The 27,427-nt window shown below is 34.5% G+C and overlaps 2 protein-coding genes, 1 long non-coding RNA gene and 1 other non-coding gene across 14 annotated transcripts in view; 3 read left to right on the top strand and 1 right to left on the bottom strand.

The window, feature by feature from the left end:
- LOC112323606 (receptor-like protein 9DC3) overlaps positions 1 to 20,541 on the top strand; it is a 33,903-nt gene extending 13,362 nt beyond the window's left edge. Inside the window, exon 2 of the mRNA XM_052445757.1 lies at positions 20,202 to 20,541. Within this exon, the coding sequence (XP_052301717.1) occupies positions 20,202 to 20,464 (263 nt within the window). The 3' untranslated portion in view covers positions 20,465 to 20,541. The remainder of the gene's footprint in view (positions 1 to 20,201) is intronic.
- On the bottom strand, positions 951 to 27,088 carry LOC112323608 (uncharacterized). 10 transcript variants are annotated; one of them, XM_024582387.2, is made up of 4 exons: positions 26,961 to 27,075; positions 26,663 to 26,895; positions 24,500 to 24,719; positions 21,836 to 22,584 (listed from the first exon to the last, which is right to left on the bottom strand). In XM_024582387.2, the coding sequence occupies exons 2-4, from the start codon at positions 26,837 to 26,839 to the stop codon at positions 22,433 to 22,435; spliced, it is 549 nt and encodes a 182-aa protein (XP_024438155.1). In that variant the 5' UTR covers positions 26,840 to 26,895; positions 26,961 to 27,075; the 3' UTR covers positions 21,836 to 22,432. The 10 variants fall into 10 exon arrangements, 5 of the variants coding, with proteins under 5 accessions (XP_024438155.1, XP_024438154.1, XP_024438159.1 ...); XM_024582390.2 differs by lacking the exon at positions 21,836 to 22,584 and adding exons at positions 23,408 to 23,788; positions 23,850 to 23,940 and having other exon boundaries at positions 26,663 to 27,087; XM_024582386.2 differs by having other exon boundaries at positions 26,663 to 27,088.
- On the top strand, positions 1,005 to 2,842 carry LOC112323610 (uncharacterized). Of its 2 annotated transcripts, none has more exons than XR_008056883.1 (2): positions 1,005 to 2,437; positions 2,547 to 2,842. It is a non-coding gene; the product is annotated as an uncharacterized LOC112323610 (long non-coding RNA). The 2 variants fall into 2 exon arrangements; XR_002977055.2 differs by having other exon boundaries at positions 1,005 to 2,473.
- LOC18110845 (uncharacterized) lies at positions 11,960 to 13,283 on the top strand. Its single transcript, XR_008056882.1, has 3 exons — positions 11,960 to 12,205; positions 12,293 to 12,498; positions 12,994 to 13,283. It is a non-coding gene; the product is annotated as an uncharacterized LOC18110845 (transcript).
- Positions 27,089 to 27,427: the final 339 nt, after the last annotated feature.

Here is a 27,427-nt window from a genome sequence, read left to right as displayed (position 1 = left end):
ATAACTTGTAAGTCATAAATGACTATTAAAAAGTGTAACGAACCCATCAGACGTTTCTTATGATGTGGTAATGCGTGATAAGAAGCAAGGAGGTCTTGGTATAGGCTTCCTAATATCAAAAAACAGGGCTCTGTTATTTAAATGGATATGGAGACTTTCTTCTCCGGGCTCTCTGCTCTATGGCATTCTTTAATTATTAACCTGTACAAACCAGTTTTTGAGAATGTACAGTTCCCATCAGACGAGCTGCAGAGGAAGAGCACAGGCTGTATCTATAAGCACATAGACTTGCTGCACGTAAACTTGCCTTGAGGATATTATCTACTCTCAACAAAAATGTCTGTTTTGGAAGTGAATTAATATGCATAATTGAATATTTCTTTAACCCCATTTGGAACAAAAGGTATGTGAAAAGAAAGTTTGAATTTTTTTATTAATATTAAGATGTACTATTGAGGGATATATGCATCACCACAACCCCCGAATGCTAAAACCATTACTATAAAAATTCTAGTCAGCACAGAACCAACAAAAAAACTTCGATAGGAGCAAAACAGCAACTACGCAAACTTAGTTAATTACTTCTAAATCTGTTTCTAGTCAGCACAGACCAACAAGATTTGCATGGATTTAGATGCATAAAAGAATGCAACGAGGGATGGTTTCAACATAAAGATGTACATGCAAAAAACAGTAATGACCACTTTCACAATTTCCAGAATGTATGCCATTCAGTTGCTTTTGTTATATTCCTGATGCAGGATAAATAGAAATACTACACAGCAACAAAAATACCAATATTGTGTTCATTTCACAATTTCATTCATCGGAGTCAGATCCATTAGATAAGGAAGCTACAGTACCGTGATTTTTAAAGTAAATAGAGCATCCAACAAAATCTTGCTGCTAATATAGTTTCTGCAGATGAAGAATCACGAGTTTATACAAAGCTTGCGTGATAGATTCCAATCCTCCAATTGATTCAAATTCCACATCTATGTGATCGGGATTTCTAACATCACATGCTATGACATCCTCTTCAAAAATAAAAATACTTTATAAATGATGCATGCAATAATGCTTAACACACATACAATAACATAGTTAAAATTGCTTAGAAATTATACCATTCTAATTAACATTAGACCCACTCCAAATACTTAGAAATTTTAGTTTCCAAGAAACAAAAAACTTCAATATCATTGGAGCTAACATACTTTTGTGCAGGCAGCCCCCCTTCTACAAAGACTGCCTAAATCCCTGTAATTCTATGGTAGCATCTGCTTAAGATTAGAATAAAACTCATAACCTGGGCACCAGAGCAAGAACTCAGAGGGAGTCCAACCATTCCTTCTATATATTTCATATCAATCTGCCTCCGAATATGTTCAGCAACCAAACCATCATTAGTATCTCTATGAATCCCTAAAACCTTGCCAAGGTGATGTGTAGCTGCCACCTCACGTTCAGAGCTATAGACTTTTGTGGGTTCAGTATCAGCTGCCAGTTTTTCCAACCTTCCATTGACGTTGGCAATAGTGGAGTCCATAGAGTTGTCACTAACCTCCTTTTATCTCTGTCAAACTGCCTCTGGCAATAAGAAACCAAACCTTATACTTTTTCCTCCTAGAAACAATTCCTAATGATACCTGAGAACGATCCTGTTTTCCACGCTTCTTTCTTCTCCCTCCTGCCAGAGAGTTGGTTTTTTTCCAAATTGCCGTAGATTTCATTAGAATTCAGAAAATTTGTAGAAAAGGTGTCTCGCTCTTACTGCACACCTGACACTTTCTTTCGTGTGATTAGGATTAAACTTCCCTGCATCTAACTTTATCTATAGCTCAGATTAAGGTTTAGTGAAATAGGACCCACGGAGCTGACAACATGGTTTAAGATTTGGCAAAACTCAAGAACTCATGAGAGACTGAAAGAAGCTGCAAGAGATATTGAGCTGAGATGGCTACCATCATAATCTGTGAGTAAATGAGTGACTAAATCAAAACCCCAACCATCCAAAATCTTAAAAAACAAATCAGTAGCTGCCTAAACTTTTCATTTGCGAAAACTACATTTTTCAGGATAAAAATCTCATGTTTATATCAGATAATGCACTTTATATTCCATCATCTGGAGAATGTTGAAAGGCATGATGAAGACCAGTACATGAGGTCTCATGGGTGTGGTTGTGTCAACAAGAGGTTCAACAATGGATAAACACCACTGGGGCAGGATTTTACTAATACAATTAATAATGATCATGCTCCATGTTCAATCAATCAAGGGTTAGATTCAGGGTTTGAGCTGGTAATTGGGAGCTTGAATTCCAAACACCAAATTCTGTTACCTCTTTCCAAAGGGGAGGAAGTGACAAACGAATTCATGTGCTGGAAGCATTGTAGACAAATGTAAGGGATTTAATCTTGCAGACAACTTGCAGGTATTAATTCAGGAGTTTAGAACAAATCCATTTTTGGTAATATTCTTCCCACTTTTGTTGCTACTATGTATAACTATTATAAGAATAACAGATGAGCCACTCTTTTTAGATTTCTCGGGTGATCTGGAAAAATGAAACCAGCAACGCATTCAGAGAGAGAAAAATGCATCTCTCATGTGAATTCAAGCATCGAGCAATGTGAGAATTTATGAGAAGCAGCACAAGGCTTGCAAGTGTACTTGCCTCCTTTTGGGAACTTAGCTAAGATCCTCTGGCATTTGTTTATGAACCTCTTCCCTTCTCTCATCCTCTTGTTTATGAACATATACAAGGAAGAATAGACATAGCATTACCTATCTGGCATTGAAATATAAGGTTTGATCCTGCTAGGCTCCTTTTAATAGAGGATATTCCTAGCTATATATCTTCTATTTTCTCATACGAGGACTGATAGTAATTAGTGGCTGTTATTGCCAATGCTGAAGTGCTTCCATGGAATCTAATCTGATGCACTTATCTAATCACAAATCTTGTAAACTTATCCTGGGTATATATATATATATAGGGGAAAAAAGAGAGTTTGATTTCTAACAATCTCAAAGTTATATTATTTCAATAAACTTGATTTTATCAAAATAGAATACTCCAGATTATATTAAAGATAAAGGATAATATAGAGTATTAACAAAACTTATAATAAATGAGGAGTGATATTAACAAATTATAGATTGGGAATATCCCCACCTTTTTGTTACATTCTAGATATATCAATGGAAAGAAAAATGGCCCATAAAATCTATATTTTGTCTATATATATAAATGTTTTCCATAAATTAATATTGCCGCGTTTCCAACACTCGCTCCATAAATTAATTTGCTACTTGATAATCTTGAATTCCAAATTTGGTCTTCACCCAGCTTAGGATGTTTCACACTCCCAGTCTATATATATCCATGTTGTATGAAACTTGTTTTCGTGCTTGTCCCAGCAGTGAGGAAGATCAAACATATTATAATGACTTTGATTTCGTCTTTAAATGTGTTACACATTCACCCATCCTGTCAGAATCTGCTCCGATGCACAATCTAATATTATAGACTTCTCTTTGGTCTTTCGGATCGGGGCTATGTACTAATTCCTTTTTGATGGTGGAAAGGAAAGGTCTTGATAATCCAACAGTAACTTATGAATCTTGAATGCAAATACCTTGAAACTTCAATCTTTTTTCAGTTTTATCAAGTACGCTGCTCTGTTTTCCAGTAATGGTTCAGCAATGTTAATGCAAGAACGTGTTGACTACATTCACTCAATGAATTTATTGGTGTACAACTGTGAATTGAATTAGATTGGAGTGCACATAAGATGGTGAAGATGACTTTCTTTATCAATTTTTTATTTTAATTATCTGGATACATGATCTCAGAGTTTAAGTTTTTTTAATTAAAAAACAATTCTTAAATTAATTAAAATGGTATCCACAAGATTGTTTTAGAGACACAAATTAATCAATTCACAGGTAATGTAAGTTAATTCTAACAGAATTGATATTTTTCTTGCATCCAATAGTATTTTGAAAGGTGAAATATCTTCTTCTATTTGCAAACTGAAATTTTTTCAAATCTGTATTTGTCAAACAATAACTCTAGCGGCTCTACACCACAATAAATTACGAAATTAAAAATGATCAAGATTTGTCAAATGATTATTTAATTATTTTTAATACTATAAGAATTAATTAATTTTTTGCATAATAAGAATAATCAGCCACTTCTAAAATCATGTAGGGGATTTTTTTTGTGTCTTTTCTTGTTGTAGAGGTGTCAAGGAATAAAATTTGGCAACGATTTTGACAATTCAAAAAACTTTTTAATTGAAAATTGAGTGTTCTGTGCACTCTATAAAAGCTGAATTGTGGTAGATTTATATAATGCCATTACATGCATCAAGAGCCATAATATCTTGGAGATTATGTGATACTTAAAGGGTGATTTTATATTATTTGGCCAAAATAGGAGTCCAATCAAAAACATATTTAGTTTTGTTTATATTTTGATTTTGTGGGCTTTTTTTCAAGTTTTGATTAGTTCCAATTTTGTTTGTAAGGCATCTTGTATAGCAATTATCTTATTGGCTATAACATGTATTAATGAAGTTCTCGTCTTTGATTAAAAAAACACCATTCTAGGATGTCCCTTTAGGAAAAATCAGTAAGGCAATGCTTGGTGACGTCATTCTAGGAATCACTGTTAATCTCAATTTACATGCTAGTATGTGATCACTGATGATCTCAAGTTGACACGATTTTCTTTATATGATCACTATTGAATAACATTTTTGCCGACAATAAAAAAATAAAAACAAATTGTTGTGTTCCCATTCTTGGTCTCGTCAACGAAGACTTTTGGGCCATGAAAAAGGATCAAAAGGCGAAGTCGGCAGTGCTCCGTTGGTTTCATGTAATTATCACTTTGCCTTGGTCATTATTTTGGCCATTATTTTGAGTGGAAAGTTATAGGAACCTTACTGTCTATAAATAGTGATGGGAATACATATTGCAGATATTTGTTTTAACCTTTTTTTTTCATTTTTAAATCCGGAAAAAGAACATGTGGTATTATTAATTATGTTTCTCTTGCATTTTAAAACAACAATTTCATCGTCCTTCTACTCAAATGTCACCTCTTCAACTCGATTATGTGCTCATGAACAAAAGTTGAGGAAAAAGGACAACATTATTTTACCAAATTACATGGAAACAAAAGTTCATTTTTTTGCTACCTAATTTAAGGCGGAGAAGATCTAAATTGAATCTTCGACAAAAAAAAAAGCTTTGGAATCATTTGTAGTATCCTTGATCACAATACTAAGAGAAAAAAAAAATCTTTTGCAACTGTTTACTGATCTTAAAGCAACCTATCGAGAAGCAACAAAGAAGAGTTCATTAGCAACAATAAAAAAAAAAAGTTGAGAAAATGACATCCGACGAAAACAAAAGTTCAATTGTTAGAGAAGATCAAACTTAATTTCATTAGTTAAGGTTTTATCTGAAAATTTGATTCTCAAACTTCAAACTTCAAACTAAGGGACCTACTTTGATAGTCTTATATTTAAAATTTAGTCAGCACCCAGTTAAGGATGTTTCACACTCTCATGTATGCTTCTCTAATGCTTCTCCCAATGAGAAAGATCAAACATGTAATAATGAATTTGATTTCGTCTTTAAATGTGTTCCACATTCACCATCCTGTCGGTATCTGCTCCGCTGCTGCGTATAGCAAGTCTCTTTCGTTTTTTTGTACTACAGAAACTGAATGAATAGCACAATCTAAGTCCTCAGATTGGTTTGTCTATATATACTACTAATATTGCCTTTCTTTGTTTCTCATCTTTCCCCGACTTCCGCATTTCCTTCCTTCAATATCCCACGTTTACTTTGACTCCTGAAAAGCCAACATGAAGAATTATTCATTATCCCTCGCTCAATTTCCCTGTTCCATTTTGTTTCTCTTGTATTTTCTTACAACAATTTCATCATCCTTCTCCTCAAATTTTTCCTCTTCTACTCAGTTGTGTAGTCATCACCAAGCTCTTTCTCTGCTTCAATTCAAACAATCTTTTTCCATTCAGAGGTCTCCTTTTTGGTTTGCTAGAAATTATCAATATGATCAATATCCCAAGACAGAGTCATGGAAAGAGGGTACAGACTGCTGCTTGTGGGATGGCGTCACTTGTGACCTGAAAACCGGGCAAGTGACTAAACTGGACCTCTCTTTCAGCATGCTTCACGGAACCCTGCGTTCCAATAATTCTCTCTTCTCTCTGCATCATCTTCAAAAGCTCGTCCTCTCTTACAACGATTTCAACTTCTCCAATATCTCTTCTCAATTTGGCCAGTTTTCCAATTTGATGCATCTTAACCTAACTCATTCAAATTTTGCAGGCCAAGTTCCATCGGAAATCTCTCATCTCTCCAAATTGGTTTCACTTGATATCTCAAACAAACATCTAAGTCTAGAAACAGTCTCTTTTGCCAAGATTGTTCAAAACCTTACCAAGCTAAGAGTACTCTATTTGGATTATATAGATATGTCTTTGGTTGCACCTAATTCCTTAACGAATTTGTCCTCTTCCTTGACATTGCTTTCACTTGTGGATTGTGGATTGCAAGGGGAGTTCCCAAGTAACATCTTTCTTCTACCAAACCTAGACTCCCTCATTTTGGCAGACAACAAAGGCCTCACTGGCTCTTTTCCTTCATCCAATGTGAGTAATGTCCTCTGGCAGTTAGAGCTTTCTGATACAAGAATTTCAGTTTATTTAGAAAATGACTTCATCAGTAAGCTCAAGTCGTTAGAATACATATGGCTTCGCAATTGTGACATTCGAAGGACAAATATAGCTCTGCTTGGTAATCTCACACAGCTTAGAATGTTAGACCTCTCACATAATAATTTGAGCAGTGAAATCCCATCATCATTTGAAAACCTTTCAAATCTAGAGAGTCTATATTTATTTAGTAACTTATTCAATGGGACAATACCATCCTTTTTGTTTGCTCTTCCTTCTTTAGGTTATTTGGACCTTCATAACAATCATTTCATAGGCCATATAAGTGAATTCCAATATAATTCGTTGGAATACCTTGATTTGAGCAATAATCACTTCCATGGTCCAGTCCCAAGCTCAATTTTCAAACAAGAGTATTTGGAAGTCCTTATTCTTGCGTCCAACAATAAATTGTCAGGTGAGATTTCTTATTCCATATGCAAGCTGAAATACCTTGAAATCCTTGACTTGTCCAACAACAGTCTGAGTGGTTCTATTCCACAATGTTTGAGCAACTTCAGCAACACTCTCTCAATTTTGAATCTAGGCATGAACAATCTTCAAGGCACTATCTCTTTAGCATTCTCAGAGGGGAATAGCTTGGGATATCTCATCCTCAATGACAATGAATTGGAAGGGGAAATACCATCATCTATCATCAATTGCACAATGTTGGAAGTTCTTGATCTTGGCAACAATAAGATTAAGGATACATTCCCCCATTTCCTAGAAAGGCTTCCAAAGTTGCAGGTTCTTGTTCTAAAATCCAATAAACTCCAGGGTTTTGTGAAGGATCCGACTACTTATAATTCATTCTCTAAATTACATATTTTTGACATCTCCAGCAATAATTTGAGTGGACCATTACCAACAGGGTTTTTGAATAGTCTTGAAGCAATGATGGCCTCGGATCAAAATAGGATTTACATGACATCAAACAATTACTATGGCTTTGCCGATATTTATGCCTATTCCGTAGAAATGACGTGGAAAGGATCGGAATTTGAGTTTGCAAAAGTTCAAGGTATCCTCAGAGTACTTGATTTGTCAAGTAATAGTTTCACCGGTGAGATTCCAAAATTGATCGGAAAGCTTAAAGGACTCCAACAACTTAACCTCTCTCACAATTACCTTACTGGTCATATCCAATCATCATTAGGAATTTTGAACAATCTAGAATCATTAGATCTATCTTCAAATTTGCTCACCGGAAGGATTCCTATACAGCTGGTAGATCTAACATTTCTCCAAGTCTTAGACCTTTCACATAACCGGCTTGAAGGACCCATACCCAAAGGAAAGCAGTTCAACACGTTTGATCATCGCTCATTCGAAGGAAACTCTGGTTTGTGTGGATTTCCAATGCCAGAAGAATGTAGCAATGGCGAGGCACCACCATTACCACCATCAAACTTTATTGCAGGAGATGATTCAACATTGCTTGAAGATGGGTTTGGATGGAAAGCTGTGGCAATTGGGTATGGATGTGGGTTTATGTTTGGGGTCATAATGGGATATGTTGTGTTTAAAACAAGAAGACCTGCATGGTTTCTGAAAATGGTTGAAGATCAATGGAGTCTTAATGCAAGCAGAACAAAGAAGAATGCTAGTAGAAATGGTGCAAGAAGAAAATAAACAATGCAGTCAGTATCTTCAAAGTTCGTTCTGTAAGCTGTTTCCTTTCAGATTTTGTAAGTATAGAACTATAAGTAATCATAACTACAGTTATATATTGTAGTATTATTTCTATAAAGGTTGTGCCTCAAGTGATACCAAGTCTTATTTTATAGTATTTAATTTTGTATAAAATGTTTATGACCAATAACATAAATAAAAATAGAATTTATAAATATTGAAAATTATAGGGACCAATTATGTAAAAATTATAAGTTATAGGGATCAAAAGTGTGGGTGAGTGGCTCTATATTCAAAGAAGAAACAATGAAGCACATTTTTTTTTAATGTAATGTAATTATAATAAAAATTAGGAATAATACTATCTTTGCTAGAAGTTCAATTAAAGCGTTTGTTTCTTTCAAATATTTTTTTAATTCCTTATTACAACCTCTATTTCTACTTTTTTTTAAAATAATAATAAATTGAAAATGGATAAGGTTTTATATTTTTATTATTTAACATACATATTTTTATTAACTTTATATGTTTTAAATATGATTTCTAAAATCTTGAGATTTAATTTTCGATTTAATTTTTTAAATTCATTGCAGATCTTATATTAAAATATCATACCTATCTGGCATTGAAATATAAGGTTTGAATTAAAAAAGGAGAGTTTGATTTCTAGCAATTTCAAGTTATATTATTTCAATAAATTTGATTTTATCAAAATAGAAAACTCCATGTTATATTAAAGATAAAGGATAATATAGAGTATTAAAAAGACTTATAATAAATGAGGGGTGATATTAACAAATTATAGATTGGGAATATCCCCACCATTTTGGTACATTCTTTCCGGGAAAAAAAACAACAACAAAATTATTAAAAAAAAACAAAATGATATATATTATTAATTAAACAATTAATAATATCTTTGTTTCGTAGTTGAATTGGTCAGCACATTGGTTTAGTTGAAGGTTGCAGGTGAGAGCTACACTGATAACATTATTAATTTTTATGCGACAAACAACATGCAATATCTTTTCTTTTCTTTTTTTCAAAATAAATAAATAAATAATATATCATCCACCCTTTATAGTTAAGCAGCCAGGCCAAAGGTAACCCAGCAGATGTATTGCGCTAGAAAAGTTAAGAGAAAAGTGGAACCAATATGTCTGCCGCACTAGGATTTTAGCATATATTAAGAATTTTTTTTAATTTTAATTTTAATTGCAAACTTTGTATTTTTTTTAAATTTCAACCTTTAATATTGGATTTATTACACACTAAACTTTATAATTTATTTTGATTTACTTTCTATGAAATTATTTTAATTTTATGACCCGGGTCGTGAGTTTGATGAGTTAGCCATGTTGCCTCGGGTTATTTTTTTTGTTATTTTTAATTATTATTTTTTTCTCAACTTTCTCTTTCAATATTGGTTTAATTGCGAATTGGACTTCATAATTCTTTTTTGATTTGTTTTCTATCGGGTTATCACAGTCTCATAACCTATATCACGAGTTTTATGGATTAACTAGGTTGAATTGAGTTTTTTTTATTTTTTTTTAATTGAATATTTATTTTTTAATTTTTTCCTTCAACATTTGGTTGATTGAGAATTGAACTTTATTTTTTTTTCTTCTTTTTTTATTTCTATGGAATTATCTTATTCATATGATTTAGATTTGATAGATTAACCCAAGTTAACATAAATCATTTTTTATTTTATTTTTTTAATTTAATCATTTAGCATTGGGTTAATTCAGAATTGAGCTTTATAAGAAAAAAAATATTTTGTTTAAGGTTATCAAGGTCTTTGCAGCTCAGATTTGGAAAAATATTCCACACAAGCTTCATGTGTCTTTTGCAGCTCAGATTTGGAAACCTCGGAGCATCTTTTCATACATTGTAACTTTTCTATGAGTGTTTGAATAAAAGTTTTGGATTGGTAGGGTATCCAATGTTGTTTACCGAAAACACTTGACTCGTTGCTTCTGCAGTGGCCCGAAATGGTACATGGCAAATTCCAAAGATCAGCTTGGAGACTAATTTCAAGTAGTACTATTTGGGGTATTTGGTTGCTGAGGAACAAAATTGTTTTTGAGGAGTGAACTATAAACTTGTTTGATTGTTTCTCCACCATCCTTCATCGGGTTGCTATTTGGTTGCATACTCAGGATTCAAACTTCACTTATACAGGAAATGACTTCTTAAGATCTTCTGATGGCATCAAATTGTGGTGTAATAAGAAATCTTAGGTAGTTTTTTTGTTGTTTGCTGTAGTAGATCAGTTTTTTAGGTTTTTTTTTTTTCATATCCCTTGTATTTTTCTTTGGCTATTGGCTTTATGGCCTTCTTAATATACTCTCGATGATTATAAAAAAAAAAAAGGTCTTTGACCTAGATCGTGGATTAGACTAGTTGACTCGAGTTTTTTTTTTTGTTATTTTTTTAATTGAAATTTTTTTTAATATTGGATTAATTAAAAATTAGACTTCATAATTTATTTTGGTTTGTGTTCTATAAGGTTATATTGGTCTTATAATCCAAGACATGAGTTTGGTCAGTTGACCCAAGTCATGAGTATTTGTGTTATTTTTTACTAGTTTTTCTTAATATCATTCTTAAAATTTTGATTGATTTAGAATTGGATTTAATAATTTGTTTTAATATCTTTTTATAGGAGTATTTTGATTTCACAACTCAGGTTTGATAGATAAACTTGTGTTGAGTTATCTTTTTTTAGTCGAATTTTGTTTTTAATTTCATCTTTAATATTAAATTAATAAAAATTAAGTTTAATATATATATATATATATTAATTACTTCCTATAAAAATACTTGGATTTCATAACTGTGTACGAGTAAAAATTAGTAAACATTTCATACCTTTCTCGCATTGAAATGTAAAGATTGATCCTGCTAAGCCACGTAGATACATAATCTTATAAAAACCATTATATCTCAAATAAATACATCAATGAGAATAATTAATTAATAGTTAATAATTAATTAATAGTAATAATTGTTGTCGCTCAAGTAAGATCATGGTTCGTGAGCCATCAATGAGAAGGTGGCCCCCACTTGAAATGCTCTACATGTAAATTAAAGGGTAAACCACATTCTGGACCTTAAACTATATATGCATCTCAATCAAGACCTTGAACAATGTATTTTATCAATTAGATCCAAACTATGCCATATATTTCTCAATTGGGTATTTTTCTTAAAATTATTTCCATATAATTTTACTGTTTTATCATTTATACAATGAAACTGGTCTATTTAAGGAAACCTTAACATTAAAATTGAGAGAAAATGGATAGAAGGATCCAATTGAGAAACCTCCGGAATACTTTGGATATAATTGATGAAATTATTTGTTCTTAAACTTAATTTATAATTATCTAATAGATTTTGGGCTAATGTCTTATGTTTCCCACAAATTGAATGTGGACTTGGCAGATAAGGGTTCATCCCACATAAAGTGGGGCCCAACTGAATCAATTAGCTGACGTGTCCTTGTCCATTTGTATTGTTAATAGAAACCTCTTTAAAACCCCCTTATTTTCCTTCATGTTCCAGCAATCCAAACAACCCTCATAAGAAAATTTGCCAACGGCTTCTCTCTTAGGTTCGTTGCAAACAAGCCATTATCATCAACAACTCCTGCTACTTCACTAGCTTCTTCTTTGGTGAATTCCACAAAGATCAAAGTAGGACAGGCAATTCAGAAACATTGTCATCTTGTACGGGCAATTGATGTAAGGTTGTGTTTTAGAGGTGGAGACATGGGGAAAGGCCCAAGGATTAGAAAGGTACCCTTCAAATTATGAATTCAATTTTAGATTTTTTGTGATTTTGGGTTACCGTGTTTACTAAAAGTGATGCGGTGGTGAGGGCAGAGGAAGATGCTGAGAAATCTAAGCAAGTATTGATTTGGTGTCGTCAACTATTCAACAAGTTGAGGAAGATTAAGGACAAGGAGTCCGATCATGGTAGACACATGAAAGGATTTAATAAGTTGAAGGTTAGGGAGCCAATGTCACAAGTGGTGGAGAATGTTGCAGATACAGTTTCACAGCGAAAAGATGACGACAATCTTGATGAGGTAGGGCTCTTTAACATTTTTGTTCGCGGTTTATTATTTATGTTGTCTTAGTTGTTTTATATGCATTTAGTTACTATCCATAGCTTCATATCATCGAATGTGAGTCTTATGTATTCCTGTGAGTTCATTAATATAGACCTGTAGTGAATAGTTCTCCTCCCAACAAGGGCTTTCCCCATAGCACCATTTGGCGATTACTACGGCACATGTAATTTGCAGATGATTTAGCATCATAACTTGTGAACTGTAGCGAATACCTTACCGGTTCTCTTAGCTAGATACTTATGGACTGTTGCACAAGGAAAATGTATTACCATCTTCATCTTTCCAAATCATGGCTTGGCGCTCAAAATTCTTCTTTACATCTGGGTGTCAATGTAAAAGATATTTTCTATTACTTTTAAGTTTGATGCATGCTTTTGGCTAGGTAAACCATTGCCCACCTGGACATATTATTCTTGTCTGCCATAGACTCATTATCTACACAATTTTCAGGCTGTTCACACAAAGTACTTTGACATGCCACCTCTGACTGTCCATGAAGCAATTGTGCGGCTGGGAAATGTGGATCATGCCTTCTACGGTTTCGGGCATGCTGAAGGGGAAAGATACAGAATTTGAGATCAAGTGAACTCAAACTAATGAGATGTATTAACATGCTTGTATGAGTTCTTAGTTTATGGAAAATCAGAGCCACTATTATGTTGGCGTCCAAACTTACCGGGATGAGAAAAAAGAATTTTGGAATCACTATTCAGTTTATATTAGATCGAAACTTCTGTTCATGTGGTGTCTAGTATTGACCCATTCCCATGTCCCTTGGATTTTCGCTGTGTTTTCTGTTTAGAAATTCAGCTGTTTTTCCTCTTATGATGTCATTCTTTTTTCCTGCTTTCTCCCCTCATATGATATCATGTTTATTCTGTCATGTTAGGTTTTTCAAATTTCTTGCAACTTCTCTTGTTGATTGACAGCTTCCATCCGCGCTCTATTCAATGAATTTGAGCAATGTTGGTCATTTTTGCTTATCCAGATAGTTCAAATCTGCTATTCAAGCGATAGGTTCTGCAATCTCAGTCCCTTTTTTGGTTGGACTTCTTAATATGTGTCCAACTGGGCCAGTCAGTCTTCCCAACTGTATTTACTTGGGTTGAAGACCAGTACATGAGGTCTTATGGCTATGGTTGTGTCAACAAGAGGTTCAACAATGGATAAACACCACTGGGGCAGGGTGTTTCAGTCTCGGGACTGCCATGAACTGAAGATTCACATCTAGAATTGAAGGCTCTAACAGTGGGTTGGATTCACAAGAATGGTATGCTGAGGAGAGGGCAGGGTATATGGCACAAGGGTTATCTAGAATAATCTGCTATAACCTTGTAACTCAGCATTTCTAGGTATGGACAAAGAGAAAAAGAATAGCTAAGAGAGTTTAGAGAAAAACACTTAATAAAAATATATCTTTATCTCAATTTTCTTGTTCTTGAGATTTTTTTTTCACTTTGCATTACTGTTTTGATCTTATACTATACCCATTATTCTTCCAACAAAACCTATGTGAAATACTATTACTTTGACACTGTTGGACTGAACTCAGTCCAGGCCAAATGCCAAAAGCATGGCCGTAACATGCTGAACAAAGAGGTTAGCAAATAAGCAGAAAGAAAAAGGATACTTCAATGGCTGTCTGATATGGCAATCTTTAGCTTCCTAACAGCTTTCAGAGGGGCACGCTGTTGGATGCAGTTCTAAAACCACAAGTCCAAACAAACCGAAAGAAAAAGGATAAAAGTGATCTGTTTTCAGAGGGGCACGCTGTTGGATGCAGATTACAATTGTTTTCAGAGGGGCACGCTGTAATTGTAAATCACTTTTATACAATTTGCATAAATTCCTTTTGTATTTGAGTTAGTTATAACTTAATCCTAGCTAGGACATAGTTTTGCAAACTATATGACATTTAATCTCTATATATAGTTTTAATTGTATTTATGACTTAATTATTTTCGATTATTTGTACCATGATCAACACTTGTCAAATGACTATTTTTTTTCTGGGCTCATATATCCTTGGGTTTTTCAAGTAAGTGGATTTAGTCCATACTATAATTGAACCGTCAATACCAAACTTTAGATTTTCTATATTTTGATGGAGGTTACATGATTTTACGTAATATTTAATATGGCTAGCATAGGGATCCTGATTTTTTTCACTTTCATCCATTATGTATATACTGTACTTAGTTCATCATCATTAGAGAGCAATGGACTCCAAGCATTTAATTATCATTTATAAATTTTATAAATATATATACACAATTAATATTATTTTAAAAACATGACATGGCATATGATCCACTTAAAAATATTTCTTACAATATAGAGAAATCTAATGAAAGATAAAATAAATTGTAAGGAAAACCAAACTTCAAAGATGCAATGATACCAAGAAAAACCAGGCATAGATCAGGGGTAGAAGTCTCCAAGAACAGTTGTCATCAGACGAGACACAAAGGAAGTTATAATTAGAGCACAAATTGCACGTACGTAGACTTGCCGGAAAAATGTCAATTTTGGAAATTAATATTGCCGTGTTTCCAACATTCTTGCATAGTCAACAATGGAAATATTTGCAATTGAATAATTCAACCTGCAGTTCCATATTCAGAACCACTTTCTGGCTGCGAAGACTTGGAGGTCAAGGAGGAAAAGGACAGACCAGATGAAGATTGGTTTTCCCTTGTTGATGCTGAGATAGAAAGATCTTTTAGGCGTCCACTAACTTGGAAATTAATTTTGCCGTGTTTCCAACACTCTTGTATAGTCAACAAAGGGACCTAATTGTACGGAAATATTTGCAATTGATCAATAATTCAACCTGCAGTTCCATATGCAGAACCACTTACTGGTTGCGAAGACTTGGAGGTCAAGGAGGAAAAGGACAGCCCAGATGAAGATCTTTCCGGTAATCTTGAGGGCAAGAACCTTGGAACTCCAATCTTTGTCAGTTTTAGTAGGCTGCTCTGTTTTCCTGTAATGGTTCAGTAATGTTATTCCTAAACTTTCACTAAATATTTTCTTTAATTTCCGGAAAACAAACATAACCTAAATATTATTTTAATTTCCGGTACGCTGCTCTGAAATTCCTTCAAGTCTAACTTGTAAAATAATAGTCTGAGCGGTTCTACACCACCATGCATATTTAGGAAACTTCAGCGACAGACTCTTAGTTTTGCATTTTAGAATGAACAATCGCATGAAAAACAATCCCTGAAAATAATTATCCTTTTTCTGAGCACAACTGATTTCAGCTGAAAAGGGAGGAAAGGAAAATAATTACCCAGAAAAGATATTTAATCCATTCAGAAAATCAATATTGTCATGCATGTTCCTATTCTTATTCTCATTATATAATGAAATGTTTTTTTGACACTATGGTACCTTTTGTTTTTTTTTATATAAAAACATATTGCCTAAAAAAGCATTAAATTAAATATTTTATGTGTTTTTTATGTTTTTGATGTGTTTATATATATTAAAATTAAAAAGAATTAAATATATTTTCAATTAAAAAATACATTTGAAAAATATATTGCACAACATTATGAATCACACAGAAAGACTTTTAGGTAATGAGAAACGATATATGTGCAAAGTCATTAGTGCTCCATTGCTTGGATTGGATTGGACATATAAAGATGAAGCTGACTTTGCTTATCAATTTTTTTATTTCAATTACGTATACATAATCCCATAGTTTAATTATTTTTTATTTAAAATAGAAAAAGGAAAAATCAAAGTATATCAATTGAAGGAATGATAAGCAAGAAAAGTATTTCAAAAAAAAAATATTACTAATCAAGATTTGTCAAATAACTATTTAGTTATTTTTAATACTAAAAAGATTAATTAATTTAAAAAATATTAGCAACCTCTAAAACAATATTTAATCCATTTAGAAAATCAATATTAATTTTTTATGATTTTAATATACTAATAATAAAAATTAAAAATAAATCTTAAAAAATATCATATTAATATATTTTGAATTAAAATATAACTTTGAAAAATAATTAAACTGCTATACATTACCGAGCGCACGCAAAGAGTATGATCCATAAGTGCAAAGTCGTTAGTGCCCCCTTTGCTTTGCGTAATTATTACTTTGCCAATAAACAACAATTTAGTTTGTGCAATTTGAAAATAACTTTTTAGGCCCTCCATTCTAGTAAAATAACAAGATTTAAAGGCTATAAATACTCCTTAAATCGTTCAGGTAAAAGATTTATAATTTTCATTTTTTACTGCATAAATATTTTTTAATTATTTATTTACATAATTTCATAGTTAAATTATTTTTTATTTAAAATAGAAAAAGAAAAAAGAAAAAAAGGAAAACTCATAGTATATAAATTGAAAGATTGATAAGCAAGATCATCATTTTGAGGATTCTAACTTGCAGGCTTTAAGGCATTAAGTACTAGCATTTGATTTGTAGGGGCTGCACTCTCAAACTTTGCTGAATGCGCGCAGCACTCTCTTTGAAATTAACTGGAATATTGGCAATATCACAGGCTGCTACTTAACCGAGTTTCATTCTTGGACCATATATTTTGAATGCGGACATTTCCCAGTTGACGTGTCTTAAGCACCGTGTAATGAATCGATGACTGTTTTGTATTCAATTTGTTTTGTAAGGTAACGGACAGATCACAAAATGAAGAGTGGTTCTGATCCCTTGTTGATGCTGAAAGAGTGGGTTGACAGTTCAATAAAGCTATTGCCAGAACGTGTTGACTGGAGACTGGATTGAAGTGGACATAAGAAGGTGAGGATGACTCTTTAACTCTGCATGCCCCCTTGCAAGCTCTGAGTAAACTACGATCGTAAATTATTAACAAGTTTTCTTCCGATTTTGTGGCTTGAATTTCTCGGAAACTTGTTCCTGCTTCAACCAGTGACTTTGATTTCGTCAGTATACAATCTAAGACTGTAGCGTTTGTCTATAAATACTACTAATAATGCCTTTCTTTACTTCTCATCTTAAATTCCCAGTTATACTTTGAATCCTGTAAGGCCAGCCAACATGGGGTTTTCACCACTGTCCCTCTCTCAATCTCTCTCGTTCTTTCTGCTTCTCTTCCATTTCCATTCAACAATTTCATCTCCACTCTCCTCAAATTACCAATCTCTTTCTCTCCTTCAATTCAAACAATCCTTCTCCATTGATAGTTCTGCTTCATCGGAGTACTGTCAATATCCCTTTCCAAAAACAGAGTCATGGAAAGAGGGTACAGACTGCTGCTTGTGGGATGGGATCACTTGTGACCTGAAAACCGGGCATGTCACTGCACTGGACCTCTCTTGCAGCATGCTTTACGGCACCCTCCTTCCCAATAATTCTCTCTTCTCTCTCCATCATCTTCAAAAGCTCGACCTCTCTTTCAATGATTTCAACTCCTCCCATATTTCTTCTCGATTTGGCCAGTTCTCCAATCTAACACATCTTAACCTAAGTGGTTCAGATCTTGCAGGCCAAGTTCCGTCAGAAATCTCTCACCTCTCCAAAATGGTTTCTCTTGATCTCTCTTGGAACGACGATGTGAGTTTAGAACCAATTTCTTTTGACAAGCTTGTTCGAAACCTAACCAAGCTTAGAGCACTCGATTTGAGTGGGGTAAACATGTCACTAGTTGTTCCCGATTCCTTGATGAATCTGTCTTCTTCTCTGTCATCGCTCATACTCTATTCCTGTGGATTGCAAGGAAAACTCCCATCCTCGATGGGGAAATTTAAGCACCTGCAGTACTTGGATCTTGGAGGGAACAATCTTACTGGTTCAATTCCATATGATTTTGATCAACTCACCGAGTTGGTTTCACTTCGTCTCTCTGAAAACTTCTATCTAAGTCCAGAACCAATTTCTTTTGAAAAGCTTGTTCAAAACCTAACCAAGCTAAGAGATCTCGCTTTGGATTATGTAAATATGTCTCTGGTTGCACCTAATTCCTTGACGAATCTGTCCTCTTCTTTGTCATCTCTTTCCCTTGGGGGTTGTCGATTGCAGGGGAAGTTCCCGGGTAACATCTTTCTCCTCCCATACCTTGAATCACTGGATCTGTCATACAACGAAGGCCTCACTGGCTCTTTTCCTTCGTCCAATTTGAGTAATGTCCTCTCTCAGTTGGATCTTTCTAATACAAGAATTTCAGTTTATTTAGAAAACGACTTAATCAGTACTCTAAAGTCATTAGAATATATGTATCTTAGTAATAGTAATATTATAAGATCAGATCTAGCCCCGCTTGGTAATCTTACACATCTTATTTATTTAGACCTCTCAATTAATAATTTGAGCGGTAAGATCCCATCGTCACTTGGAAACCTTGTACACCTCCATTCCTTGCTTCTCGGTTCTAATAATTTTGTGGGTCAAGTTCCAGATTCTTTGAATAGCCTAGTCAATCTTTCATATTTAGATTTATCAAATAATCAACTAATAGGCCCTATCCATTCTCAATTAAATACCCTTTCAAATCTACAATCTCTGTATTTATCCAATAACTTGTTCAATGGAACAATACCATCATTTTTGCTAGCTCTTCCTTCTTTACAGCATCTTGATCTTCATAACAATAATCTCATAGGCAATATAAGTGAACTCCAACATTATTCATTGGTATACCTTGATTTGAGCAATAACCACTTGCACGGTACAATCCCAAGTTCGGTTTTCAAACAACAGAACTTGGAAGTCCTTATTCTTGCATCCAATAGTGGATTGATAGGTGAGATTTCTTCTTCTATTTGCAAGCTGAGATTCCTTCGGGTCCTGGACTTGTCCACCAGCAGCTTTAGTGGTTCTATGCCACTATGTTTGGGGAACTTCAGCAACATGCTCTCGGTATTGCATCTAGGCATGAACAATCTTCAGGGCACCATCCCTTCAATATTTTCAAAGGATAATAGCTTGGAATATCTCAACCTCAATGGAAATGAATTAGAAGGAAAAATATCACCGTCTATCATCAACTGCACAATGTTGCAAGTTCTTGATCTTGGCAACAATAAGATTGAGGATACATTTCCCTGCTTTCTAGAAACGCTTCTAGAGCTGCAAATTCTTGTCCTAAAATCCAATAAACTGCAAGGTTTTGTGAAGGGTCCGACTGCATATAATTCCTTCTCTAAATTACGGATTTTTGACATCTCTGACAATGATTTTAGTGGATCATTGCCAACTGGGTATTTCAATAGTCTTGAAGCAATGATGGCTTCCGATCAAAACATGATTTACATGAGAGCAACAAATTACTCTAGCTATGTCTATTCCATAGAAATTACATGGAAAGGTGTAGAAATTGAGTTTCCAAAGATACAAAGTACCATCAGAATACTCGATTTGTCAAATAATAATTTCACCGGAGGAATTCCAAAGGTAATCGGAAAGCTTAAAGCACTCCAACAACTCAACCTCTCTCATAATTCCCTTACAGGTCATATCCAATCATCATTAGGAAATTTGACTAATTTGGAATCATTAGATCTATCTTCAAATTTGCTTACCGGAAGGATTCCAACGCAGCTGGGGGGTCTAACATTTCTTGCAATCCTAAACCTTTCACATAACCAGTTCGAGGGGCGTATACCAAGTGGAGAGCAGTTCAACACCTTTACTGCAAGCTCATTTGAAGGAAACTTAGGTTTATGTGGATTTCAAGTACTAAAAGAATGCTACGGTGATGAGGCACCATCATTGCCGCCATCAAGCTTTAATGAAGGAGATGATTCAACATTGTTTGGAGATGGATGTGGATGGAAAGCTGTGACAATGGGGTATGGATGTGGGTTTGTGTTTGGAGTTGCAACAGGATACTTTGTGTTAAGAACAAAAAAATATTTATGGTTTCTTAGGATGGTTGAAGATAAATGGAATCTCGAGGTTAATTGGGCGTTACTTCTATGAAAAAGAATTCATGTATGTAACAGGTTTGTGTTAACTATAAAATCACTTATGTTTTGAGACCTTTTTTTATGTGTCCATTTTCTTATTCGTGATCACTTAAATCAATCTCTGTTTCTGGGAGTATTTTGAAAGTTATAAAGTTATGAACAGATTGAAGCAATTCTTGTAAATTTAAAAGAACACTTAGACTGACAGATTCTGTTATCACACCAGCAGCAATATTTGCAAGTAAAATAAAGTAATTCTGGTAACTTGTAAGACATTAATGACTTTTAAAAAGTGTAATAAAACCATCTCAACATGTACAAACAATGTTCTAATGCGTTGTTTATATCTAAAGCAAAAAAAATAAAAAATAAAAACAACATAGGTTTATACAAACAATGCTTAATAGGGAAAACATTAAAATAATTTTTTGTAAGATATTATCACACTTTCACAAATCTTACATTAAACACATTCTAGCAAGTCACTGTATAAGAAGACTGCACAAATGCAGCATATGTTTCAAGAGTAAGAACTCACGATCTGTACGAAGCTGCCCTAGAAAACTATCAACCGCATCCATAAATATAATAGCAGGCTGGAGTTTATAAGTCAGGCTAAAAACAGCAGCAACTGCAACAGCATAGAAGAGAATCAACAGTAGTCAGATTATGAAAACTTCGACAGGAGCTAAAAAGCAACTATGCAAACTTAGTTAATTACTTCTAAAACTGTTTCTAGTCAGCACAGAACCAACAAGATTTGCATGGATTTAGATGCATAAAAGAATGAAATGAGGGATGGTTTCAACACAAAGATGTAGTTGCAAAATACAGTAATGACCACTTTCACAATTGCCATTCAGTTGCTTTTGCTATATCCTTGATGCAGGATACATAGAAATACCACACAGCAACAAAAATACCAATATTGTGATCATTTCACAATCTCATTCATCGGAGTAAGATCCATTAAATAAGCAAGCTACAGTGCCCTGTTTCTTAAAGTTAATAGAGCATCCAACAAAATCTTGTTGCTAATAAAGATCTTCAATAAGGACAAGTAGGAATGTTCAATCTAGTTAAGAATGTTCACAAAGTACTACCTTGCTTCAATTATCAGAGAGGTCCATATAACAATACCCCCTTTTGTGGACCAAGAAGTTTCCCATGTGAGAAGAGCTCAGGTTTCCGCAGATGAAGAATCACCAGTTCATACAAAGCTTGCTTGATAGATTCCAGTCCTCCAATTAATTCAAATTCCACATCTATGTGATCAGGATTTTTAACATCACATGCTATGACATCTTGTTCAAAAATAAAAATACTTTATAAGTGATGCATGCAATAATGTTTATTTAACACACATACAATAACATTGCTAAAATTGCTAAGAAACTATACCATTCCAGTTTAGACCCACTCCAAATACTTTTGACTAAGGTGTTCGTATAATTAGAAATTTTAGTTTCCAAGAAACAAAAAGCTTCAATATCATTGGAACTAACATACTTTTGCGCAGCCCCCCTTCTACAAAGACTGCCTAAATCTCTATAATTCTATGGTAGCATCTGCTTAAGATTAGAACAAAACTCATAAACTGGGCACCAGAGCAAGAACTTAGAGGGAGTCCAACCATTCCTTCTATTTCGTATCAATCTTCCTCCGAATATGTTCAGCAACCAAACCATCATTAGTATCTCTATGAATCCCTAAAACCTTGCCAAGGTGATGTGTAGCTGCCACCTCTCGTTCAGAGCTATAGACTATTGTGGGTTCAGTACAAGTTGCCAAATTTTCCAACCTTCCATTGACATTGGCAAGAGTAGAGTCCATAGAGTTGTCACTAACCTCCTTATCCATCTCTGTCAAACTGCCTCTGGCATTAAGAAACCTAACCTTATACTTTTTCCTCCTTGAAACAATTCCTAATGATACCTGAGAACGATCCTGTTTCCCTCTGTCCACTACTCTTGTTTAGTCATCAACTAGTTAAGGGAGCTCTCCTTGCGTGGAAATATCCAGCAAAAATCTGTACCAAGGGTTGCATTATTGCCTTTTGTTGGCATGGAGTTTTATAGAAGACGAGGACGAGTGGTAGAAGTCCCCAGAAACGTACACTTCCCATCAGACGAGCTGCAAAGGAAGAGCACAAACTGTATCTATTAGCAGATATTCATTGCTATTTTCTAAGCTATGAAATGCTTCTTCTTCTTCTGGGAAACATATAAATTGCTTAAACCTTCAAGTAAACAGTCACGTATTCTTGTTAATAATAGCAAGAATAATCTATCAGTACATGCGAAGGGGGATCCAATTAGTATTAAATTTATAAGCCAGCAAGGAATAATAGCGGGGTAGATGTCCCCGAGAACAGCAGCCATCAGACGAGCTACAAAGGAAGTTCTAATTAGAGCATGAACTGTATCTGTTAGCACAAAGACTTGCTGCAAAAATGTCAATTTTGGAAATTAGTACTGCCGTGTTTCCGACGCTCACTCTTGTGTGGAAATATTTGCAAGTGAACCTTCAGTTCCATATTCAGCACCACATGAAGAGGGGACAATATCTATACATCCAAGTTCCGAAGACTTGGAGATCAAGAACAGACCAAATGAAGATTGCTTTTCCCTTGTTGATGCTGAAAAAGAAAGATCTTTTAGGAGGACCGATCCCACAGCATCTTGAGTGCAAGAACCTTCAAACTCCATTCTTCATTGTTTGTCAGTTTTCTAGTAACGGTTCAATAAAGCTATTGCCAGAACGTGTTGACCGGATTAGATTGAAGTCGACAAAAAAAGGTGAGGATGACTATTTAACTCTGCTGTGAGTAAACTTCGAGTGTAAATCTTCAAGAAGTTTTCTTCCTATGTATTGAGGATTTTGTGGCTTGAATTTCTTGGAAATTATATTTTAGTGGGCAAAGCAATCTACGCATAAATCTCATTGCTAAATACAATTTGGAAAAAGCATCTCTGAACATTCAAATTAAGCTGTCACGATTTTTAAACTGTTATACATTACCGAGCGCACACAAAGAGTACTTTTGGGTCACGAGAAACGATATATAAGTGCAAAGTCTTTAGTGCCCCCATTGCTTGGCGCACGTATTACTCACTCTTGTACTTGAGATTTGGGCGGTCAGTGACTTTGATTTCGTCAGTATACAATCTAAGATTGCTTTGTCTATAAATATACTACTAAATATACAAACAATGCCTTTCTTTATTCCTCATCTCTCCCAAATATACTACTAAATCCTGTAAGGCCAAACATGGGGTTTTCACCACCGTCCCTCTCTTTCATTCTGTTTCTCTTCCATTTCCTTTCAACAATTTCTTCATCTCATTTTTGTGCTCATGACCAAAATCTTTCTTTGCTCCAATTCAAAGAATCCTTTTCCATTAATAGCTCTGCTTCATGGAATTGCCAGCATCCCAAGACACAGTCGTGGAAAGAGGGTACAGATTGCTGCTTGTGGGATGGGGTGACCTGTGGAATGAAATCCGGTCATGTAACTGGGCTTAACCTTGCTTGGATTCAGGTGCAGAAAAGAATGTAATGAGGGATGGTTTCAACACAAAGATGTTGTTGTAAAATACAGTAATGACCACTTTCACAATTGCAAGAGTGTATGCCATTCAGTTACTTCTGTTATATCCCTGATGCAGGATATATAAAAATACCACACAGCAACAAAAATACCAATATTTTGATCATTTCACAATCTCATTCATCGGAGTAAGATCCATTAGATAAGCAAGCTACAGTGCCCTGTTTTTTAAAGCTAGTAGAGCATTCAAAATAATCTTGCTGCTAATAAAGATCTTCAAAAAGGACAAGTTAGGAATGTTCAATCTTAGTTAAGAATGTTCACAAAGTACTACCTTGCTTCCATTATCAAAGTGAAACTAAATTTCACTCAACATAGTCGGTGGGTGACAGCAAGTTTTAGAATAACAAGGCAATAATTTTAAATCATCATTATTTTGCTAAAGGCAAGACAAAGCTCAAGCACATGAGAGGCAATTCAAATGCGATCTATGCTCACCGAGCTTTTGTGCATCGCCGAACCACTTGCTCATCAGATTAGAGATCCTCATATTTATAAAAACAGCTCCCGACTCTCTGACAATAGCTTTTGCAAGCATGGTCTTCCCGGTGCCTGGAGGTCCATATAACAATACCCCCTTTTGTGGACCAAGAAGTTTCTCATGTGAGAAGAGCTCAGGTTTCCGCAGAGGAAGAATAACCAGTTCATACAAAGCTTGCTTGATAGATTCCAATCATCCAATTGATTCAAAAATAAAAATATACAATTGCAGCATATTGATAAACCATTAAACCGACCATGAATTTTAAAGCCTCTATTCCAATCAATTATATTTTCAACATGAGAACATGGCCATATTGGATAGTGTTTAGAGGATAGGCTTGATTGTTACGAAGCAGTTTAAATCTTCCACAAAACAATTGCCATCAGAAGGCTTCATATTTGAAAATTTGGTTTTCGATCCAAATTTCATTAGGCATAGAAAGAACTAATATCTATGTTTCCCAGTTATAGCAATCATATTGGTTCAAGGCCAAGTCTTCAAATTTAATTTCTTCCAACTATGAACCTGTCAAGTCAGTCACGCAGGAGGCTATTACTGAACATAGCAGCCATCGGCGTTCACATAGTATCATTTTCAAAAAAGGTGGACTAATATAAATGTAACTAATAATCATGTGCCATTAGTTTATGATATAGAAGAGACTCAAATATACTCCAATTGATGGATATTTTCATTTATTCAGTTGACGTTAGAAACTTTGAGTATTTGTTGCATGGTAGCACCCAACAAAGTATAGACAGCCTAGAAAACAAATGGCACGTTTGAAGACACCAGGAAATATTATAACAGTTTATGGTTGTATAAACAATGACAACAGTACTATAGCACCAACCCAAGGTCAACACAATAGTACAAAAGTTCCAATATATCAGAAACGAACTTGGTCTCCAGTTTCCACCAACCAAAAATAACTCCATCCATCCAACAAAACTTGAAATTTAATCATATCCCATTCAGCATGAGCAACCACTCCCCAACATCCCCAAAACTGATGGAAGCACATATCTTCACCAAAACACCCTAATTCTACAACCACTGTTCCCTACAATAACCCACCAAACCACACACATCCCTTATTGAAGTCTTACCCTTATGGTCCTCATCCTATTATAACACAAAATTCAAAATTCTAGCAAATAAATGACAATTCAAGCATGCTATAACATCGACCCAGAGGCCTAAACTCCAGCGCTCCAGTACAAAAGCTCAATATACAACTCAATCAGAATTGAACTTAGTTTCTACCAACACACACAAAACAACTTCATGCATCCCAGCAGAACTGGAAACTTAAACACACCCTATTCAGCACAAGGAGTCACTCCCCGCCGTTCCAAAAACTGATTAAATTACCTATCTTCACTAAAACACCCAAATCCCCTAATCCCTATTCCCTACAATAACCCACTAAACCACCAAGATCCCTCATCGCAATCTTAATCTCATGGCCCCCATCTCCATTGTCACACAAGAATTTGAACTTTTCATCAACCCAGAGGCCTAAGCTCCAACCCATCATTTCAAAAGTTCAACAAATAACTCAATCTGAAATGAACTTAGTTTCAACTGCCAAAAAGCAACTTCATTCATCACAGCAAAACTGGAAACTTAATCCCATCCCATTTGGCACAAGTAATCACTCCCTCATATCCCAAACACCGATTAAAGCACCTATCTACATCAAAACACCCAGACCCCCCCAATCCCTATTCCCTACAATAAACCACCCACATCCCTTATTGCAATATCAACCCCAACCCCACTATCACAAACAAAACTCAAACTTTTGCAGATAAATGACAATTCAAGCATATAATAAAACCAATAGCACATAATAAAAACAAAGCCTATATGCCATTAACTAACCATATAATCCAAATTCACAAAATTCTTCGTTTCATTATCTGACCATATAACCAAAATTCACAGAATCCTCCAGAAAACAATAAACCAAAACAAACCTAAATTCCATTAATTACCCCTAGAACCAAGATTCACATAATCCTCTAAAACCCAAAAAAAAACCCAAATCAAAAAATGCAAAAAAAATCCAATCTTTTCAACGAAAATAGAAACTTTGACACACACACACACACCTCATAAGGGTTTGTTTGGATAAAGGGACGACCCAAATGCTTAGTGATTTCTTTCTTATGTTCAAGGGCTTTCTTTGATGCTTCACGATTCGGATCAGGTTTCCGGAGCTCAGCAAACAATACCAAACACCTTAAAGCTGCACTTGCTACATATAACACTGGTTCTTGCAAAAACATGGTCTCTGACGAAACCCCCTCTGATTTTGTATTTGTGTTTAAAGTACAGTAATCTCCTTGGGTTGCAGTTCTTTTTGGGTGGTTTGTTGGGGCTGTGTTGTAAATTTATGTGCTAGTAGACCTGGTGGTGGCGGTTAGGGTTTGAGCTATGTTGGGTGGTTAGGGTTGGGCTGGGAAAGGACAAGCTGAATTTTTGGGGAGAAGCCTCATTAAAGCCAAGCTCGCTTTCTACTTCTAGGTTTAATGAAGTTTCCTTAAAAGCCCTGTGATGAAATAGTAATAACAATAATAATAATAATACTTTTATAAAAAGAAATAATATAAGGCCAAATTTAATTTTAATCAACGAGGCTATATTTTCCAAACCCAATTAAATGTATATCATTTATGGTATGGAAAATTTTCTAGAATTCCATAGAAATCAGATTATAAATAATAAAAATTACAATTGATTTTCATGAGGTTCTAGTAATCAATTTTCTTTGAACAACTTGATCTCAAGAGAAAAAACAAATATGTACCCATTTATCATTTATTTAACATTTTTTTTATAATTTTGGTTACTATTTTTTTATAGTCTTTCAGTAG

Source organism: Populus trichocarpa, chromosome 12 (assembly GCF_000002775.5).
Source record: "Populus trichocarpa isolate Nisqually-1 chromosome 12, P.trichocarpa_v4.1, whole genome shotgun sequence".
Classification (NCBI taxonomy): Eukaryota; Viridiplantae; Streptophyta; class Magnoliopsida; order Malpighiales; family Salicaceae; genus Populus; species Populus trichocarpa.
This window is presented reverse-complemented; position numbering and strand designations above follow the sequence as displayed.

Bases quoted from the DNA above. Each gene is read 5' to 3' on its own strand.
- LOC112323608 (XM_024582386.2), bottom strand. From the start codon at position 26,839: ATGTTTTTGCAAGAACCAGTGTTATATGTAGCAAGTGCAGCTTTAAGG. The intron at 24,720-26,662 runs GTGTGTGTGTGT...GAATCTATCAAG, and splicing joins TCCAAACAAACCCTTATGAG to CAAGCTTTGTATGAACTGGT. The intron at 22,585-24,499 runs GTGAGCATAGAT...CTTCCTTTGCAG, and splicing joins CGGCGATGCACAAAAGCTCG to CTCGTCTGATGGGAAGTGTA.